Source organism: Cavia porcellus, unplaced genomic scaffold, assembly GCF_034190915.1.
Source record: "Cavia porcellus strain 051 isolate PalLab524CR breed Dunkin Hartley unplaced genomic scaffold, mCavPor4.1 scaffold_49, whole genome shotgun sequence".
Taxonomy (NCBI): domain Eukaryota; kingdom Metazoa; phylum Chordata; class Mammalia; order Rodentia; family Caviidae; genus Cavia; species Cavia porcellus.
This window is the reverse complement of record NW_026947532.1, coordinates 117,142-137,368: the sequence shown is the minus strand read 5'-3', so window position 1 is coordinate 137,368 and position 20,227 is coordinate 117,142. Positions and strand designations below refer to the sequence as shown.

The following is a 20,227-nucleotide window of genomic DNA, read 5'->3' as shown; positions in this document are numbered from 1 at the left end:
CCCTTGCCTAAGGCCCCGCCCCAGGGAGAAGCCCCGCCCCACCGATCAGAACCGGCGTCCGCAGCTAAGTATCTGGTTGTCCGAACCGGGTTTTTGAGAAATCCTGAAACGCAGCGCGGAGGCTTCTGGGGAATAAAGTTTCCACCAAAAGTCCCAGCCTCGTTCGCGCTTGCGCTAGGCTCCGCTTCGTAGCGATGGGTGGGGTTTGCAAGGCCCCGCGGTGCTTCTGGCGCCTGCGCAGTAAGTCCTACTCGCCCTTTGAAATCCTGGGTCCAAAGACCCTCTTTACCCCATAGACCGGACTCAGGAACGTGTATCCGGATCGCTCTACCTAGCCCCACACAGAGCACGTGGGCTGCGGCCACGTCCGATTTGGTCTCGTATTCCTGGTTCTTCCCAGGATGCAAGGATTGCCAGTTGTCACTCAGCGGAGCCCACTGGTGTCAGGCCTGGCCCAGTGCCTGCACTATTGTCACTCCACGGTAACCGGGAGCGTTCCGCTAGGCCATCTCACCAGGAAAGGTCCTGTGAGACTGAAGCCCACGTGGGCAATTCTGGGGTCAGTGAGGTTTATCCACAAGGGTGTATCGATCGTCTCTTATTATTTAGAAAAGTGCCTCAGCACTCTGGTAGCAGTGAGGTCAGGGCAGGGAGAAGCTGTGCCCCCGCCCAAGCTTGCAGGCTGTGGGCATGAGCAGAGCCCCTGGAATCCGGGACGAGCCCCACTTCCTTCCTGGGGCCATGACCCAGGTCCTCCTGGTTGAGCCACGGCCTGGATTTGTGGTCACTGAGTCACTCACCTTGCCCCTTAGAGCCTAAACAGTGGCGGCTGCCGCCCACCTGAGGACCAGGGGTGGGCCAGCTGCTCTGCTCCAGTGGCTGGGGCCACCTAATATTAGGAACCCCACCTCGAGGCCCGCCCAGGGCCACACCCTTCCCTAGGAGGGAAAAGGCACCGCTTGCTCCACACAGGCACCAGAAGGGCTGGGAGGACAGACAGCGCTTCAGGTGAGTCCTGGCCTAGGGACCAGAGCCCCATGCACTCCGCCACCCCGCAGCTTCGTCCCCCAACTCCCTCTCCATTCCCAGCTCTGTCCTAGAGGCAATGCCTGGACTCTGGGGTGGCAACTTGGGACACTGGCTCTGGCTCACACCTGGGGACACTCCTGGCACATGGCCTTGCACACAAAGCACTCTTGGTGCTAGGCACTAGGGCCCCTGAAGGTGGGCTTCACCTGGGTGGGTGTCGTTTTGGGCTCTGACAGCTGTCCCCATCCCTGAATCTGTTGTGTCTGCCCACCCCACAGCCTGGCCATGGACCCCCATGAGATGGTCGTGAAGAACCCATATACCCATATCAGCATCCCCCGGGCTCACCTGCGGCCTGACCTAGGGCAGCAGTTAGAAGAAGCTCCATCCTCATCTCTGTCCTTGGAGACTCAGCCTCTGCCCACAATGACCTGCACCTCAGGGCCTGCCCGTGTCCTGCAGCCCATTGAGGCTGAAGTGCCCAAGGGGGCCAAGGGGGTCAAGGGGACCAAGGGGGCTGTTCCCAGCCAGAGCCAGCAGTCTTGGGAGCAGCCCTGCAATCCCTATGGCAGTGGACAGCGCCCAGCAGGACTGTCCTATGCCGGCCGGCCACCCATGGGGCGCGGTGATGACATCGCCCACCACTGCTGCTGCTGCCCCTGCTGCTCCTGCTGCCACTGCCCCCCCTTCTGCCGCTGTCATAGCTGCTGCTGTGTCATCCTCTAACCCATCCACCATGGGGCACCGGCCACTGCTCATGGCCATGGTGGTATTGGACATTAGAGGTGACCATTGTCACAGACTTTGGCCATTTGCTGCTCATGCAGCAGGCTGCTGGCTTGGCAGGGCCTTTGGAACAGTAGTGGGCACTGACCATGGAGCCAGCAACAGGGACACCCTTGATCACTGGGCTGCAAGGCCCAGACAATAAAGCAGGGTGAGGTTTGTACCAGCAACTCGTTCTTTTTGGCTGGGCCCTTTGGGAGGGTGTCCTGAACCAGTTGACTGCATCTGCCCCCAACTACAGATGCCTCTGTACACACATACACACTGTCCCAGACCTCTTAAGGATTGGGAAGCCCCAGCTAATGACATCTATACTCAGCCTGCCCTGCAGGTCTGAGGTCTGCCTGGGGCTGATGGGGTGTGGGTGCCAGGTACCCTCTGGACTGAGGCTGGGACAGCAAACAGGGTTAATCCTCAAGGCGCACATATTACCCAGGCGCCCCTGCAAGAGGCCTCCGGCAGTTTGGCAGGATGGTGCTTGTGGGGCTGATGCTGCAGGTTTCAGGACAGCCCAGGACAATCCCGACCCACTGAGTCACCTCCAGCCTTGGTCAGGCATTTTCCTGCTATTTTCCTCTGGGCTGGGCTTCCCAGAGGAGGGGCCCTGGATCAGGCCTTTAAGGCAAGGCCAGGAAGGGGCTGGAGGAGGGGCCCACATGTCTGAGTGTGTGGATACCGTGGAGCTCTGGGAAGCCAGGGAAGGGAGTGTGCAGGGAGCTGGGGATTCCACAGCGGGGCAGGCGGCACTGTGTGGAGGAAGCAGAGCTGGCCTCACAGGACAGACGGGTCCTCCTGCAGCCAGCCACCCCCTGACACATCGTGCCTGGTCACAAGGGAGGAAAGGGCACTGGTAGTGTTCGGAGGTCCTGGGTGTGGGACAAGCAAGTCATTGCCCTGCCCAGCCCCAGCCATAAACCTGTCTGACCAGTCCTGCAGGCCTACTGGTTGTGTGTTGGTGGGTGCCTTGCATGAGCACCTGTGTGTCCGCCCTAGGCTTCCCTGTGGGACTGGGGAGGGGTCCCAAGGCCCTGCCAGCGTGTCCTGATCCTATTGGGTCGCTCATGTATGCCCTGCCCGTGGCCCAGAACACAGGGCCCACTGGCCGCACATCCCAGAATCAGCCCCTGGCCGGCCAGGAGGCCTGCAGACGCTCACCGTGATGGTCCTTGTGAGGAACCTGGGACGCCATACACAGTACATGAGCGCCACCTAGGGGCCATGATAGGAACATGAACAAACAGGCATCCACGCATAGGCAAGGTTGAGGACAAATAGCCCTGCCACCACCGCAGGGACAGGTATCCCAGGCTGAGCTTGCCACAACAAAGCAGGGGTTGTGCTATGCATCACTGGGGTCAGGCCAGCTTGGGGTTGCCGGATGGGCACTGCCAGACAAGGCAGGGAAGAGCGAGATGGAGCAGACACAAAAGTGAGGGAGGGGAGCCTTTTATTTTTCTTTGAAGTTATGGACATTGAACCCAGGGCTTTCCACATGGTAGTCAAGAGTTCTACCACTGAACAATGATAGCCAGACTTTTTTGGGGGATCTCCCACAGTTCAGACAAACCTTGAACACACTATGTAGCTCAGGCTGATCTCAAACGTACAGTGATAACTTCTGCCTCAGCCTCCCAGCTTCCCCAGCACCACCACACACCCTCAGCCTATTTTTTGAGACAGAATCTCCTAAATTGCCTAAGCTGGGCTCAAAACTGAGACCTTCCTCTAGCCCCCTGAGCAACTGGGATGACAGGCATGGGCCACCATGCCCAACAGAGGGGAGCTCTGGGGCACAGTAGTGAGGTCAGGCCTGGGGGTGGGGCTGGGGGAGTGGGTCAGGGATGGCAGCAAGCACAGAGGGAGGGGTCACCTTATCTCCTGCCTGTGAGCACATGCTGTAAGATCCAGTTGCACTGCTTTGTGACTGAAAGGAGAGCCCACTTCACAGCCCAGCCGCCACCTGCCTCCTGCTGCCTGGCCCAGGCAGGCAGTAATGCGAGCCCAGGGAGGGAGCCCCGGGGTGCCCCAGGGCCCTGCCCCACTGTTCCAGCCACTTTCTCACTGGACATAGCTGCCCAGAGGAACGGAACAGACGCAGGTAAGAGTGTTTATGGCTTGTGCTGGCTGGGTAGGAAGGGGCAGCACCTGGCAGGAGGCTGTGGGTGGCAACAGGACCACAGCTAGCTGGGCAGGACACTGCCCAGATCCATGTCTTGTCACCCCCAGCTGTCCCTCCAAAGTGTACCTACCAGCCATGGCCCACCCTCTGGGGCCAGCACCCACCCCTGCTGCATGTTGCAGTGGTGAGGAGTGGGGCTGTGATCCGTGCCACTGTTCCCAACCACCTCCATGCCCAGGATGCTGCAGCCTGAGTGGTCCTGTGCCCTGGAGGAGGTGGCAGCCCCCACAGCCCGGAGGAACGACTGCATCATCTGCTACTCAGCCTATGACCTCACTGGGCACCTGCCCCGCCGCCTCTACTGTGGCCACACTTTTTGCCAGGCATGTGTGCGGCGGCTGGACGCTCTGGCCCACGAGCAGCGCTGGATCCCCTGCCCCCAGTGTCGCCAGAGCACACCCACACCGCGTGGAGGGGTGGCCATGCTGGACCTGGACCTGGCTGTCTTCCTGGCTGTCAAGGCTGAGCAGGAGCCAGCAAGAGCAGAGCCCCGGGTCTCTGCACCCCTCAAGGTTGATGCTGTGGTCATTGAACAGCCGGCTGCCCTCTGCCCCACCCTGGGCCCCCAGCCCCACTTCCCCCAGCCCCACCGCTGCTGCTGCTGTGGCTGTGGCAGTTTCTGCTGGGGGCTCCCCAGCAGCCCAGAGGTCTGAGCTCTGACCACCCCTGCAGGGGGATTGCTGCCCAGGGCTTGGCTGCTGGGAACCACAGCTCCACACAGTCCACCCACAGCCCTCAGGCCAGCTCTGAGCCCAGGTAGCCACTCACAGTGCTGCCAACCCCATCATGGATACCTGCAGGGCACAGCCTGAAGGTAGCAGCCATGGTGCCAGGGACCGTGCAGGAGGCTGATGACCTCGACCACCTGAGTGATCTGACTGTGTACCTGGCCAGGACCCTCTGTCAGACTGACCAGCAAGCCAGGCCTAGGCTCAGCTCAGCTATGGCTGTGGGGAAGCTGCAGTGGCTGATCCCAACACTCGGGCACAGGCCAAGCGCAGGGCCAGGCCACGGCTGCTCCTGAACAGGTGGGCCCAGGATAGGGGCCTCTCCTCTAGGAAGAGAGCCCAGAGTGGGGCAGAGCCATTTCCTCCCTCCCTGATCTGCACACAAACTGTAAATTTCACCTACTCAACAAGGTTAAATTTCTGGGCTTCAATCACATGTCTGGCACTGTCCCAAGAGGGTACCCCGCTAGGGGGCAAGGCAGGCAGTAAGGACAGCATCTCAGGTGGCCAGCTCTGAGCCCAGAGAGGGAGGGGCTGGCCTGAGGTTGCACAGCTCAGCTGCGCCATCCAAAATTCTGTGTAACCTGGACACAGACCCCCAGAAGGGTGCCAAAGGCTAAGGCACTGACGCCCCCCAAGTCTGAGCTGCAGCGCCCCACCCCTGCAGGAAGCAACCATCATCTGGGAACTCCTGAGAGCCTCCCTGCAGGGGGTGGGAGGGTGGGGAGGGAAGAGAATTTGCTGAGTGGACACCAGCCCTCCCTGCCTGGAGCAAAGTCCCCCACGCACCTGAAGATGATCCCAGCCCTCCCCAAACCTCTCTGCAGCAGCCAGGAACATCATGCCCCGCACCTGCTCAGAACTCACTGCCCACCTGAGGAAGCCTGCCACGCCCACACACCTGGTACAAGGGCTTCCCTCAAATGTCTGCAGGGGCAGGGAGGAAAGATGATCTGCAGAGCTCTGAGGAACATGGTGGGGAGGGCAAAGCCTGAGCTTCCTGCCTGAGGCAGCATGGATTGTGTTCACTCTCAGACCCCTCCTGGTGGATGTGGGCATCCAGCGTCCAGCCCAGCAGTGTTCTGGCCTGAAATAGGGTGTATTTGTGGAAAACGCCCCACTCCAAGAGGGCTCTGGCCCAAGTTCACAGCTCCTACCCCTGGAAGACAAGGCCCAGGGGCTCCAGGGCCTGGCAGGTCTCCCCTCAGGGGCCTCAGCACTTGGGTAAACATTAATGGGGCTCAGGACATAGCAGGTCATGTGGGCACCCAGCGAATCTTTGACCTGAAGCTGCTCCCACGGCCTCCTCCCCATGGTACCCCTCACCACCTATACAGGTAGGAGCTCCCAGAACCAGACCAGGGCCCAGGGACTCGGAGGACAGGATGGGAACCCCCTCCCCCGCAAACGACAGCAGCCCAGGGCAGGCAGAACAGAAGGGCTGCACATGGACCCTTGAGCTAAACCCAGAGGCCAGGTGGGCGTCAGGGTAGAGGGTCAAAGGGAAGTTCTGCAGGCAGCGGCCCTGGAGCAGAGCTACAGAGGCAGGAGCCATGCTGTGGGCTGGAGCACCTGAACCCCCCGAGCACCTTGCCCAGCTCCTCATCTGGCACATTTGTATCAGGTGCCAAGGTCTCTTCCCAGTGACACCTGATGAGAGAGGTCTTGGGCTCCCCAGATTCTGCACCTCACAACCCTGTGCCCTGTGGCACCACCAGGCTTTCTTCCAACTCAGACCAGTGAGCAAGCTGGGGAGTGAGGAGTTCCTCACTCTGCCCCCTGAAATTGGCCTGGGGTTGTCTAACAGTTAGTGAGGTCACCACAGCCACCTGCCATGGACAGAGGGAAGGCAGGTCACTGGGCCTACAAGGGCAGCAAGGGACAGCACAGGCCAGGGGTCCTATATTGGGCCTGCTGGGCAGGGTGGGAGCAATGCGGGGGGACTGGTCATCTCTCACCCACCCTTCCCCCAGCTTGGGTCTGCTCCTGCCGAACCCCATGCCGAATTCCTTTGCTGGTGGCCAGGTCCCCCACCCCACCCTGTCTACGATCAACCTGGTGGACAGCAGTCTGAGAAATGCAGGTACCAGACCCAGACAGGGAGGGAACCCCATGTGCCTTATATTGCTCCCTCCTGGGAGGGGGTTCTCAAAACAACCTTACTTGACCTGACCCCCACAGGGACCTCTAGTTCTGCCCCAGTCTTGGAGGAGGGCAGCATGAAGCCCTGGGCCTTCCTTCAGCTTAAGGACACCGGCAAGCCAAAAGGTATGCCCGGATCAGGGTGAGCATCAGGGTCAAGGTCACAGGGAAAGTGCAGGGCAGCACTCACCCAAACAGACCCCAAGGGAGCCCACCCGGAGATGCCCATAGAACTTTGCTCCACTTCTACCCCATCCTGAGATGCAGGGCCTTCCTTCTCCGTCTTGCTGGTGAACACATGGCCATCCTGCAGGGACAGGGGCTGGAGCACAGGCATCCCGGGCCCTGCCCTGGGGACTCAGGAGAAAATGGGCCCCTCCCAGCCCAGCATGGCAGGGGGTTTCTGGACTCTGCATGGGCAGTGGAGGAGGGGTGGAGGGTGCTGAGCAGGCAGAAGGTGGGAGAGCTGACCGAGGACTGCCCTTGCCTGCGTCCACAGAGTCCAGCATGGCTGCCAGGATGCAAAGGCTGACCATCGGCTTCCTCAAGGCCTGTGGACTCCTGGGCAGCCTCTACTTCTTCATCTGCTCCTTGGACATCCTCAGCTCTGGTTTCCAGCTGCTGGGCAGTGAGTGGGCAGAAGGACAGCAGGGTGGGCATGGGTGGCCAGCTCTTTGCAGCCTCAGTGCCCTTCTGTCCCGGCTGTAGGCAGAATGGCTGGAGATGTCTTCAAGGGCAATGTGGTGCTGTCCAACCCTGTAGCAGGCCTGGTCATCGGGGTGCTGGTCACGGTGCTCGTGCAGAGCTCCAGCACGTCATCCTCCATTGTCGTCAGCATGGTGGCCTCTAAGCGTGAGTCTGTCACCCCCACCCCATGAAGGCGGTGGTGGTGGGCAGGCAGCTGGGGCAGGCAGCTGCTGAAGCAGTGTCTCCACAGTCCTGACCGTCAGGGCGTCTGTCCCCATTATCATGGGCGTCAACGTGGGCACATCCATCACTAGCACGCTAGTCTCCATGGCACAGTCAGGGGACCGGGACGAGTTTCGCAGGTAAGTGTGGCTGTGGGGCAGGATGGAAGTGGCAGTGGCCATGGCCAAGGCCACTGGACAACCTGCCTTTTTGTGGTCACAGGGCCTTCAGTGGCTCGGCTGTGCATGGCATCTTCAATTGGCTCACGGTGCTGGTCCTGCTGCCACTGGAGAGTGCCACGGCCCTGCTGCAGTGGCTGAGTGCCCTGCTCCTGGGCGTGGCCCACCTGCAGCCTGGGGCTCGGGCTCCTGACATCCTAAAGGCACTGACAAAGCCACTCACACACCTCATTGTTCAGGTAAAGCCCAGAAAAGGAGGTAAAAGCCCTGGACAGGGAAGGAGGGCAGAGCAGGCACGAGGCAGCCCTGTTCCTGTGGGCATCAGGCCCCTACTGAGTCCTAGCCCCTCCACCCTCAGCTGGACAATGACTTGCTAGCCAGCAGTGCCACTGGCAATGCCACCAACAACAGCCTCATTAAACAATGGTGCAGCCACAGCGGGGACATGGTGAGGTGCCTCTAACCCCAGCCCTGCACTGACCTGTGACCTACCAACCACCCCACCCACTCCAACTGCCTACCGAGTCATCCTGAATCCTCCCTGCCCCCACCAGAGCCAGGGCCACAGCAATGCAAGTGGAGCCATCAGCCCCTGTACCGGGAAGAACAGCTCAGCCTCTGAGGACAGGCTGCCCTGTGAGCCCTGCCCGCCTGCCCGCTCATGTCATGCCCCTGTGCCCACACTTACCGTGCTTACCACCCTGCACTGCCCTGCCTTCCACCAGGCCGCCACCTGTTCGTAGGCTCAGTGCTCACGGATCCAGCCGTGGGCTGCATCCTGCTGGCCGGCTCCCTGCTGGTGCTGAGTGCCTGTCTGGTCCTCATCGTCAAGCTGCTCAACTCTGTGCTCCATGGCCGTGTTGCCCAGGCTGTGAGGACTGTCATCAATGCAGGTGCAAAGCACCCTGTGAGCTGGGGCTGAGGGCAGGGTGGGGACGCGCCCTGACTCAGTACTTGTCCTCAGACTTTCCTTTCCCCTTCGGCTGGCTCAGCGGGTACCTGGCTATCTTTGTGGGTGCCGGCATGACCTTCCTGCTCCAGAGCAGCAGTGTCTTCACGGCAGCCATCGTGCCACTCATGGGTGAGCCAGTTGGGCCTTGGGCCTGGGTGGGGCCGGGGGTGCTGCTGGGACCCTATGCTGACCCTTCACTGCCTAGGGGTCGGGGTGATCAGCCTAGACCGGGCGTACCCCCTGCTCCTGGGCTCCAATATTGGCACCACCACCACAGCCCTGCTGGCTGCCCTGGCCAGCCCAGCGGACATGCTGCTCTTTGCTGTTCAGGTACCACTTGGGTCCCCTCCCTGCTCCTATGTGGCCTGGCTCTACTCCAGCCACAGCCACAGGCCTTCAGGCCCCTCATCCCTGGACCTAGGCCCCGCCTCCCCCAGGTTGCCTTCTTAGCATGGGCAGAACCAGGCCTGTGCCCACTGCCCCTTTGTCTCCCAAAGCTTCCCCTCTGGGACCCTGCTCCTCCATTCTCCAACCTGAGCCCCTTGTTGGTCTGGCCCAGCCACAGGGGACCCCAAGGACTATATTCCACATCTTCAAAGTGCCTCTCCTCCCACCCTACTCCCCCATGAACCAACTGCTTCAATCCAATAGTAGCCACCTGGGCACTGCCTGTCTTCTCAGCCCCTGTCCACAGAGGCCCTCATATACAGTGGGTACTCAGGCCATGCCGTTGTGAGTCTGACTTTAAGATGAACTCCAACCCCAAGTGTTCCCGCTCTGTGGCCCACTTCCAGGCTCACAGCGCCACTGTCTAAAGTCTCTCTAATGCAGCCTGTACTGGCCAAAGCTTCCTTCTGCCCAGATACCCACTCAAGCTGGGCTCCTGAAACTGCTGGGCTGCTGCTCCCAGGACATGAGCCAGGCCTTGCCTGGCTCCCACTGAGTCGTTGCCCTTCCCCTCCCACTGCAAGGCCCTGCCCCAGCCTCTCCGGAGCCTCTCCCAGAAGCTCCCAGCCTTGCCCTCTCCTGGAGGGCATGTAGCCCTGGGCCTCCTCCCACAGTCAGCAGTGATACAGTTACCAACAGGGGTGCTGGCTCAGGCCCCCGATTCTCAGGTGTGTGCTCAAGGGTGGGTGGCAAGCATCTGACCACACTTGGCTGGAAGCTATCCTCTCAGGGGCCCCATCTTAGCTGCAAGCAGGATGAGCAAGACAAGCTTCAGACATGGGTCCTTTTTTGCGGTGGCCAGGGCTAGAGAGCCCAGGTGACCCCCATCACCTGACCCAAGCTGCTGACCTCTCCCTGCCCAACAGGTTGCCCTCATCCACTTCTTCTTCAACCTTGCTGGCATACTGTTATGGTACACAGTGCCCATCCTGAGGTTGCCCATCCCGCTGGCCAAGCGCTTTGGGGACCTGACAGCCCGCTATCGCTGGGTTGCTGTTGTCTACCTGCTGCTCACATTCCTGCTGCTGCCCCTGGCAGCCTTCGGGCTCTCCCTGGCAGGAGGTGCAGTGCTGGCTGCAGTTGGGGTGCCCCTGGTGGGGCTGGTGCTTCTCCTCATCGTGGTCAATGTCCTGCAGCAGCACCGGCCATCCTGGCTACCATACAGCCTGCGCTCCTGGGCTTGGCTGCCCCTCTGCCTCCACTCTCTGGAGCCCTGGGACCATCTGGTGATCCACTGCTGCCCGGGCAGGGCCTGCAGTTGCTCCCAGATGGCCACCAAAGAGGCTCCTGGCTGTGAGAGCCCTGAGGTCCTGGCCTCCCAGCAGTTTTGAGGGTGGGCTCCCAGACACCATGCCAGCCCCATCAGTTTGGGAGTGGTGCTGTTGGAGAGCTGGCCCTGCGGGTACCAGGACTTCTGAGGTCCTACACTCCTTTGCAAATAAATGAGATTGTTACCCAGGAATGGTGGTCTCTCCCTGGACAGGGATTCCAGGGAAGGGTCCCACTGGAGTTGGAGGCACAGCACAGTGTTCAGGGGTCAGGGCCAGGTGACCTTCCTGCCTGCAGCCCTGGGGACAGCCTATAAAGTGGAGGGATAGGCCTCTGGCACAGGCACTGGCCTAAGAAGCGGCTAGGAACATCCTTTGCAGCAGCAGCAGGTAGAGGCACCATTCATGTGACCAAGAACCATCTACCCCCACCGCCGCCCCCATTCTGCCCCCAACCAGACCTTAAGGTGGGCTGGGCTATATGTCTGAGGCACCAGGGGGCGTCCCTCCTCCCACAAGGCTCACTGCAGGAATCTGCCCTGGAGCAGGTACTGCTCACCAAGCCCCAGGGCACCTGTACTTGTGTGCCCCACTGAGTGCCCAAACCTGCTCTGGGCCAGGCAGATTCCTGGGTTGGAAGATTCATTGGCTGAGCCGGTCACTGGTCTGCCACCTCCAACTCTACTCCCTCCCACACCACAACCAGGAAAAACTCACTTCCCTCCAGAACTCAAGCACTCAGCCAGGGACAGACCTCATTGTTTCTCAGGTCTTCTGCTACCTCCTAGGCTTCCTAGGCCTGGTTTTCACTCTCTGCCTACTAAGGGAAGTAACCTTTGCTCCGGAAGCCAAAGAGCACAGGGTGGGGCCATCTTGGTGGCTATTCCTATGGACTGGCCTTGGTCCTTTGCTACAAGTAGCTTGTACACAGCCAGCATCAACTCCTGTGCCCTTTGGGGACACAGCCTGCCTGCTCCCTGGGGAGACCTGCTGGGAAGGCAGAGAGCTGTATGGAGGGAGGAAGCCTCAACCAGCACCTCTCCTTCCGGAGCAATGAAGGCCTTCCACAAAGGCTCCAAACAGGGTCCTTTAAGGCCGCACCGCCTGTCTGCCTGTTGCCCCTGCCTGGCAGTAACACAGCCTCCCACTGGGACCATGGCCACTAGTAAACAGAGCCTGCCTTGTGGATGTCTTAACAGCTGCAGGCTGGAGAGCCAGGGCAGGTGCCCAGCGCTCCCACAGCCCCTCCTGCTCACTTTCCTGCCCTCCTGGCCCTCTCTGGTGTGCATCCTGGTTGGTTCTCCTGCTCCTCACTGTCCTCCTTTCCCCTTCAGGGTGGACCTGAGGGCCTCTTCCTCCAGCTCTGTGCAGCTACCATCTTGGCCCCAGCCAGCATCCTCCTCAGGAGGGCAACATGAGGGGCCAGGCAGACAGTCTGGCACCAAGGAGAACTTGCTCACACCTGGGCCAGCAATGCAAACTGTCTTTCGTGAACTGTAAAATGGCAGTGTCACTCTGATCTCCCAGCCCTGGGGCCCGGAACAGGGAAGCAGGGGCCTCTTCCAGCCAGGGTGTACCCTGAAGGGTGGCTTTGAAGGGGCAAGAATACTGGAGCCCAAAGAGCAGGGCTGTGGCAGGGCTTTTGCAGTGGGAACAACACTAGACTCCTCCATCACTGTTGAGGGAGCTGTAAAGAGCCTCTCCATCTGGTGCTTGGGCAGATAACCTACTAGGCAGGGCCAGAGTTAACTCCAGGACATTCTGTTCTGGGCACCAAGAGGACCCTGTGAACCTCACATGCAGACTTCAGTAGCTCTTTGAGGAATAGGTCCTGTGTTGGTGTGGTCACATGATAGCCTGGTCCCACTTCCTGGGCCAGTCTGGAGGGAGAGCCGTCAGGTCTGCAGGGACTACTGGGCTCAGTGACCTGCTGACTCACCTTCCTGGTCAGGGTGGAACTACCCTTGCAAGAGCCTCTGCCCCACCAGCTGAAGCTAGTCCACTCTGGAGTGGACGTGGGGATGGACTGCTAGCCTTTCGCCATACTCAAATGGTGCTTGTCCTGGTAAGTTTTTAGTTCTGGTCACTAGGTATCATAACCCTGCAGTATTGTGCATTTTATGGCAAGGTAGAGGGTGCTTCCTTAAGAAAATACATTCATGGGCCTGGGGATTTAGCTCAGTGGCATAAGCGCCTGCCTTGCAAGCAGTCAGTCATGAGTTCGATCCCTGGTACCAGTAAAAAGGAAAAAGACAAAAAAAAAAAAAAAAAAAAAAAAAAATTCGTAAGCAGGTGTTGCCCCAACACTCTCAGGTTGCAAAGCAGCAGGGCAGCCTCGGGATAGACCCCACGGTGTGATTTAATCCTTTTAACAAAATTTTAAAATGGAATGCAGCTGTACTGTTTCCAAAGCCGATTAAAGGACCAACTGTATGTAGTTCAACTGTAATTTCTCACACCCTTGTTTTCCCTCACGAGGACAAAGCGCGTCGTGGCCAGGCATGCCTGGCGCTGTCTCCACGCAGCCCCGGGTCCTGAGCCGTAGCTCCAAGGCGACCGGCGCGCGGCCAGCGCCGTCTCCACAACATTGCACGCACGCGGCCGGGCGGGCACGCTCGCAGCACCATCGCCGTACCTGACCTGTTTCCTTCCTTCGTTTCCTGCACCCCGCCTAGCCTAGCTTAGGTTTCTCCCCGGAGTCCGCGGTGCGCGCGAGCCTGGCGGTCCCTATGATGCCTAGCTCTGCCACAGCTGCTCTCGAGAAGGCGCAGGGCCTGACTCACGGGAGCCGTGGAGTCCGGCTGGCGTCGGCTAGCCCGCGCGTAACCATGGCCAAAAGCCCGCGTCCCGCACCCCCTTGCCTATGCGCGCCTCCCGCTGCAGTGCGGCGGTTACCAGGACGCCAAACTCGCACAGCCAATAGCACCAGCCTGTCGGCGTGCTCCCGGGAGACAGCCAATGGAAGAGTAAATCAATCATTTGAAACGCCCAATGAGCAAAGCACCACGGCGCGGAGGGGCGGGAATGTGATAGGAAGATCCGCGGCCGTGGTTGACCAATAACAAGCAGATGTCGTTAGAAAGGCGGGCCTTACATGGCTCAATTGGCGTGACATTAAACCAATAGAATAAGAGTATTTGACGGCCTCGTTCTGGAAACCCAATCCGAGGCTAGCGGGGGCGGGCGCAGCTGATATATAAGCACTAGCGCAGCGTCGGTTGTAGCATTCTGCGCGCTTGCCTTTTTGCACCTGTAAGGATTTCAACGCCCGTGCTGCTGCCGCAGTCGTCACCATGAGGGAGATCGTCCACCTGCAGGCCGGGCAGTGCGGCAACCAGATCGGCGCAAAGGTGAATGATTGGGACACGCAAGCCGGGCTAGACTAGACTAGTCCGGGCCGGCTTGCCAACCGGGCTGGAAACAGGGCGGGCAACTGGGAAAGATGGCGGCAGCGGCCGGCCGGGTGGCACCCCGCATTGCGGCCCCGGGGTCTCGGGTGGGGCCAGGACCGCGCTGGGGCGGCCCAGTCCTTGTTGCGGGGAGCGCAGGTTGGGGGAGGGGAGCGCCCGCCGCGCCCATCCGGGGCGGGGCCGCCCAAGGGCGCACCGGCAGGCAGCCGTGACTCAGCCCGGCCCGCCCGCGTCCCTGGCAGTTCTGGGAGGTGATCAGCGACGAACATGGCATTGACCCTACTGGCACATACCATGGAGACAGCGACCTGCAATTGGAGCGCATTAACGTGTATTACAACGAGGCCACGGGTAAGAGCCCTCGCCCCGCCCAGCCCCGCCGGCGGGCCCCTTCACGCGCCCCGAAGGCCTCCAGTCGCTGATACCTGTCCTCCCCAGGTGGCAAGTACGTTCCCCGCGCCGTCCTGGTGGATCTGGAGCCTGGCACCATGGACTCTGTACGCTCAGGGCCCTTCGGGCAGATATTCAGGCCTGACAACTTTGTCTTTGGTGAGTGCGGGTGGAGACTGGGTGTCACAAACGGGTCAAGGGTCTCCCCCGACCCTAACCCAAGGTCATTGCTTTTGAACCGAGTAACCCATTGGACATTTTTGTGCCCTCTGAGTCACTCAATCCACTTGCCTAAAGCGGCTTTGGGAGGAGGGCCCAACTGTCTGCCTACAGGCCAGGAGAAGTAGATGTAATCTCCTTGCAGTCTCCACGGAGACCCTGGGTGTTCTTGACCTTGGGAATTGGCAGGGATTTGTTAAGCTGTCTTCTGCGCATTGCTGTCGGAGTCCATTTGTCCAAGATGTGGGGTTGCACAGTTGTTGGTTACCGGATTATCTGGCTGACTGTGACCATTTGTGGTGCCTTACAGGTCAGAGTGGTGCTGGGAACAATTGGGCCAAGGGGCATTACACAGAAGGTGCAGAGCTGGTGGATTCGGTTCTGGATGTTGTGAGAAAGGAAGCAGAGAGCTGTGACTGCCTGCAGGGTTTCCAGCTGACCCACTCCCTGGGTGGGGGGACCGGGTCCGGGATGGGTACCCTCCTCATCAGCAAGATCCGGGAAGAGTACCCAGACCGGATCATGAACACGTTCAGTGTGGTGCCCTCCCCCAAAGTGTCGGACACAGTGGTCGAGCCTTACAATGCCACCCTCTCAGTCCACCAGCTTGTAGAAAACACAGATGAAACCTATTGCATTGATAATGAAGCCCTGTATGACATCTGCTTCAGAACCCTAAAGCTTACCACGCCCACCTACGGTGACCTAAACCACCTGGTGTCAGCCACCATGAGTGGGGTCACTACCTGCCTGCGCTTCCCTGGCCAGCTCAATGCTGACCTGCGAAAGCTGGCTGTGAACATGGTGCCCTTCCCCCGCCTGCACTTCTTCATGCCTGGCTTTGCTCCCCTGACCAGCCGAGGCAGCCAGCAGTACCGGGCCTTGACGGTGCCCGAGCTCACCCAGCAGATGTTTGACGCCAAGAACATGATGGCTGCCTGTGATCCCCGCCATGGCCGCTACCTGACAGTGGCCGCGGTGTTCAGGGGACGCATGTCCATGAAGGAGGTGGATGAACAGATGCTTAATGTCCAAAACAAGAATAGCAGCTATTTCGTCGAGTGGATCCCCAACAACGTGAAGACAGCTGTTTGTGACATCCCACCCCGGGGGCTAAAAATGTCGGCCACCTTCATTGGCAACAGCACAGCCATCCAGGAGCTGTTCAAGCGCATCTCAGAGCAGTTTACGGCCATGTTCCGTCGCAAGGCCTTCCTGCACTGGTACACAGGTGAAGGTATGGATGAGATGGAGTTCACCGAGGCCGAGAGTAACATGAACGACCTGGTGTCCGAGTACCAGCAGTACCAGGACGCCACGGCTGAGGAAGAGGGCGAGTTTGAGGAGGAAGCTGAGGAGGAGGTGGCATAGAGCCGTTAGCTGGTAAAGTGTGGAAGCAGTGTGAACTCTTTATTCACCCACAGTCTGCGGATAACCCTTTCTCACTCTGCACTGCTGTCTTTGTCTTGACATCACATCCTGTACAGGCAGACCATTAAAAGCATTTTCATAGTGTGTGGTTTCGCCTCTCAAGTTCCTTCTGATAGGCCTTTCGAGTACTGTTGCCAAATGTCATTGCGTAGTTGTCTTGCATGGCTGCAAGGAAGGGAGGTTTCAGCTGAGCTGAGCTTCCTGCAAGCATGCAGGTGACTGGGGCGTCTTGGGAGCTTGGGGCAGTTCTGGATCAAGGGCCTTAGCCCTCAGCTTTTCCCATTTCCTGAAGGCCAAAGACCAGGAGAAGGCCTTTGTCTAGGAGAGACTGCTGAGCCCCCTTTGGGACTAGCACTTACAGGGGAGGTCGGCAGTGCTGCTTCATGGATCTAGGGACAGTGGCCTGCCATGGAAGGTAACTAGGAGGGTAGGCCCTCAGCTGCCCACCCTTCCCTCAGTGTCCTGTGATCAGGGAGCCAAACTCACAAGGGATGAAGCCCATGTAGAAGGGGATCAGTCCCTGGCTTCTATAGATGGTGGTGTGAGGCCAGTGTGTCCTCGGCAGCCTTTCCCCCAGTGGACAAACAGGGTTTCTGGACAGGAACTAAAGAGAAGTGGGTGCTAATGTGTGCTACTTTCCCCCACCACCACCTGGTAACTCACAAGCAAATGGGCAAGGGCTGGCCTTTCCCGGGGCAAGGGACTAAGCTCACAGATAACCCTGAAGGCTCTGGCAGGAGCCAGGCCTTCATAGTTTGTGGGCCACCCTTGGGGTGGGCTCCTCCCTCCCTTTAGGTCTCTTGCAGCTGCCGGGGAGAAACAGACCTGTGTGCAGCCTACTTCACATCCCTGAGCTAGTGGGGCTAGCTGGGGACCTGGGCGCAGGCCCTGGACAGTGTTCTCCTACCTGGTTCTTGTCAAACTCGTCCATAGCCTGTGAGACTCCGTCGCGGTAATTGATCCCCATCACCCAGGTGAAGCGAGGGATGAAGCCAGCATAGCCTGGAGGGTGTGGGGTCAATGTCCCTGGGGGCAAACCCACCTGCTCCCAGTTGTGTCAGGAAGCCTATTGAGCCTCTTCCCTTAATGATGGTGAAAGACTTGAGACCACTCGGGAGGTGGTAAGTAGGGAAGAGGTGGGGTGGGAAGGCCAGGTCTGCTCCCTGAGTGGGATGGGGCTGGGGGAGCCCTGTTCCCCTCTTCATTTTGCCTGTGCCCCTGGGACTCTGAGACGTACCTGAGATGGCTTTTCTTTGGATTAGGTTGGGATGGTCCAGCTGGGGCAGCCGCTGGAACCTATCCACATCGAGTGTCTCCAGCTGAAGGGGTGGGGGAGGGTACTCGTCCCTCCTGCAGTGATACAGCTGAGAGGAGGCAGGCTGGTTACTGCCCAGCTTCCCCCTGGAATGAGGCCCGGGCCTATGTGTCTCTAGTTACCTGATGCTGCCCTGGGGTCCTGTGGACAGGCTTGGCAGTTTTCCAGGCCTCTTCCCCATATGCCAGTCGCAGGCCCGGGTGTCCCATGTCACTGGAGCCCTTCCTGCCTGGCGGGCATGGTGGGTAGGGGGGATAGGGCATGAAGCCAGCAGGCACCGCAACCTGTCTGGACATGTTCTCTGCTCCTGGTGGCCCCTGGGTGTCCACCTCCTGTAGTGGCAGTTTGCCCAGGATCTCAAAGTTCTTGTAGGGCTTCTGACCTGCACAAACAAGTGGCAGGTGACTACGTGAGCAGAAGGCAGGCCTTAGAGGGCAGGGCTAGGAAAAGCAGCTCACCCGTGTAGTGGGGAATATGAGGCTCAGTCAGGTCCCGGCAGGGAACATAAGGAGGTTTGGACCTGCTGAAGTCCTCAATAAACTTGGGCTTGGTCATGGGGGACAGCACAGAGCAGGGGCTCTTCTGCACACTGGGGTCTGTGAGCAACCGCGCCGTGGTGCGCCCGTAGGTGTTCCCCACCTGGTATCGCAGCTGAGGGTAGAAGCCAGCATAGCTGTAGAAAGAGGAGAGGGGGGCAAGGGCAGTCCTGGCACTGGGCAGGGCCCCATAGACAGGATGCCAAGCCAGCTTGCCAGCCACCTTGCTGCTGTGTGATGCAGGGCAGAGCACCTGAGCTCTGCTTTCCTGTGAGACGGGGCAATGGAAGCCAGAGACTTCACAGGTTCTCGGATTGAGGCAGCACCTGCCCCGCATTGCACTTGTGCCTGGCCCAGGGGAGTTACACCTGTACTGCCACCATCGATTGTCACTGCCCCGTGCCTGGCTGTCTCCACCTGCTGTCTCTCTCACTCCATGGACAAGGGAAACAGGGAGCTCTGCCCTGTGAAAGCAAGCACAGGGACTAACGTGTCCCAGTCAGGGGCCTTAACCTGTGGAGGCATGGTATGGGGTGTTGCCACCTCAGGAGGCCAGAGCGCACTGTATGGACCAGAATTTGAAGGCTGGGCTTTGAAGGGGAGCAGTCCTTTTGCTACACAGAGAAGTCTGAAGTCTGCAGGGAGCCAATGGGGTAGCCCTGCTGGGGAAGGCTGTGTGCTCACTCTGGGTGAATTGTCTTTGGAGGCAGGTGGCCTTGAACTCCTGGACTGTAGTGATCCTCCTGCCTCAGCCTCTGGAGAAGCTGGGACTATAGGTTCACACCACTGTGCCCGGCTGAGTGGGTTTTTTTTTTTTTTTTTTTTTTTTTTTCCTTTCTTTTCCTCCCTCTTCCACCTCTTCCCAGCACCAGGGGAAACAAAAAAGCTTGCCAAGGCCAGCACAGGCCTGTTGTGAAGGCTGAGGGTCGGTCTCAGTGTCAGCGGCACCAACTTCCCAGGCCCTCACATGAGGTTCCCATCTTCTGCACCCCATGTGGCCCCACATCCCACAGAGCCTTCTGCTTGTCACCCGGGAGGACCCAGTGAGGCAGCCTCTCTGAGCTCTGTGACTCAGGAAGTTCCATGTCTGTCTGTTTGCTTCACCAGCCTCTGCCAGCTGTTCGTCTGCCCTAGTTTCTGCTTCTGATGGACGTGCTGGCCACCTGGCACAGCATTCAAGCCAGGTGGGAGGTTGAGGCCAGCAGCTTTTTAGCCTTCAAGGAACCTCAGTCCCCACTGTTGGGCCATCCTGATCTTCATCCCCCTCAGCTGTGGCCTCAGCCTCCTGGGGCCAAGGTCAGGCCTCAGCCTTGGCCCAGCCTCCCTGCAGGGAGGGGCGCCTCACTCTTACCCAGGGATGTAGTGAGGTTCTGGTGTGAAGAGCGAGTGTTTTGGAGTAGCTGTCATTGTGCCTTGGTCTGCCCTGGCAGGCTGGACCCCTTCTCCCTGAGAGGAGTCATGTTGCCTGGCAACCATTGTAAAGGGGCCAGGGCCCCTCTAACCTGTGAGGCCTCACAGGTGTGACCCTGAGGAAAGGCATCCTGCCCACCTCAGAGCTCCAAAGAGTGACGGGAAAGGTCTGCATTCCTTGCCACCCGAAGACTCAGGCCCTACATGAGCAGTAGCTGTATCCATTGGAGAGGCCACTGCCCCCTCACTCACCTTCCCTGATGCAGCCTGGAGTACCCCAACTGGACAGCTGAGTCCTTACCTGGAGTAGGACAGAGGTGGAATCCAAACCAACTGTGAATGTCCACATACAAAAAAATTTATCACAGTAAAAGATACAGTGGGACTAACTCCTGCCCTTCTCCCACTGGGCAGACTTCCCATCCTCCTTGCCACCTTTTTTCTTCAGAATGGGCCTCACTATGAGTAGTTTAGGCTGGCCTTGAACTCAGGGTGATCCTCCTGCTTCAGCTTCCTGAGTGCTGGGATTGCAGGCATGTGCTGCCACGCCCAGCTATGCTTGGCTTCTTACCACTTTCTGAAGCAGCTCTGGAAGTCCTCTTTCCTGAGTGTCTTTACAAGGTGTGATCAAAATTTCAATGAGGGGTGCTGCTGAGTGCCATCCAATGAAAAGGCAGCTTCACAAAAGCATAATAGTGTGTCCTTGTCCTCCTTATTCCCTGGATCTGGCACTGTTCACTTTATGGCTCTTCCCTAAGTCAAAATGACCATGAAATATTCATTTTCCCGAGGCTAGGCAGGAGAAGGAATGCCAACTTGAACTACATAGTAAGACCCTGTCTCAGAGTTCAAGGCCAACTTGAACTACATAGTGATAGAGAAAGAAAGAAAAAGAAA

The 20,227-nt window shown here is 59.1% G+C and overlaps 5 protein-coding genes across 7 annotated transcripts; 4 read left to right on the top strand and 1 right to left on the bottom strand.

The window, feature by feature from the left end:
* Positions 1 to 60: 60 nt before the first annotated feature.
* Cysrt1 (cysteine rich tail 1) lies at positions 61 to 1,978 on the top strand. The gene is made up of 2 exons (XM_003473089.5): positions 61 to 1,008; positions 1,308 to 1,978. The coding sequence occupies exon 2, from the start codon at positions 1,315 to 1,317 to the stop codon at positions 1,753 to 1,755; it is 441 nt and encodes a 146-aa protein (XP_003473137.1). The 5' UTR covers positions 61 to 1,008; positions 1,308 to 1,314; the 3' UTR covers positions 1,756 to 1,978.
* Positions 1,979 to 2,447: 469 nt separating this feature from the next.
* Rnf224 (ring finger protein 224) lies at positions 2,448 to 4,652 on the top strand. The gene has a single exon (XM_063244049.1). The coding sequence runs from the start codon at positions 4,165 to 4,167 to the stop codon at positions 4,645 to 4,647; it is 483 nt and encodes a 160-aa protein (XP_063100119.1). The 5' UTR covers positions 2,448 to 4,164; the 3' UTR covers positions 4,648 to 4,652.
* Positions 4,653 to 5,733: 1,081 nt separating this feature from the next.
* On the top strand, positions 5,734 to 11,322 carry Slc34a3 (solute carrier family 34 member 3). 2 transcript variants are annotated; one of them, XM_013155707.3, is made up of 13 exons: positions 5,734 to 6,059; positions 6,696 to 6,805; positions 6,904 to 6,990; positions 7,364 to 7,492; positions 7,573 to 7,716; positions 7,802 to 7,913; positions 7,996 to 8,191; positions 8,311 to 8,400; positions 8,507 to 8,588; positions 8,678 to 8,845; positions 8,917 to 9,033; positions 9,110 to 9,234; positions 10,218 to 11,322. In XM_013155707.3, exons 1-13 carry the CDS (start codon positions 5,737 to 5,739, stop codon positions 10,680 to 10,682), a joined length of 2,148 nt encoding a protein of 715 aa, XP_013011161.2. In that variant the 5' UTR covers positions 5,734 to 5,736; the 3' UTR covers positions 10,683 to 11,322. The 2 variants fall into 2 exon arrangements, with proteins under 2 accessions (XP_013011161.2, XP_063100113.1); XM_063244043.1 differs by having other exon boundaries at positions 5,942 to 6,199.
* A 2,446-nt stretch (positions 11,323 to 13,768) lies between these two features.
* Tubb4b (tubulin beta 4B class IVb) lies at positions 13,769 to 16,153 on the top strand. Its single transcript, XM_003473087.5, has 4 exons — positions 13,769 to 13,969; positions 14,272 to 14,380; positions 14,468 to 14,578; positions 14,949 to 16,153. Exons 1-4 carry the CDS (start codon positions 13,913 to 13,915, stop codon positions 16,007 to 16,009), a joined length of 1,338 nt encoding a protein of 445 aa, XP_003473135.1. The 5' UTR covers positions 13,769 to 13,912; the 3' UTR covers positions 16,010 to 16,153.
* Cimip2a (ciliary microtubule inner protein 2A) lies at positions 15,868 to 19,380 on the bottom strand. Of its 2 annotated transcripts, XM_003473086.4 has the most exons (7): positions 19,272 to 19,380; positions 17,843 to 18,057; positions 17,507 to 17,766; positions 17,307 to 17,433; positions 16,977 to 17,071; positions 16,556 to 16,673; positions 15,868 to 16,234 (listed from the first exon to the last, which is right to left on the bottom strand). In XM_003473086.4, the coding sequence occupies exons 1-7, from the start codon at positions 19,325 to 19,327 to the stop codon at positions 16,146 to 16,148; spliced, it is 960 nt and encodes a 319-aa protein (XP_003473134.1). In that variant the 5' UTR covers positions 19,328 to 19,380; the 3' UTR covers positions 15,868 to 16,145. The 2 variants fall into 2 exon arrangements, with proteins under 2 accessions (XP_003473134.1, XP_063100117.1); XM_063244047.1 differs by lacking the exon at positions 16,556 to 16,673.
* Between the last annotated feature and the right edge of the window lie 847 nt (positions 19,381 to 20,227).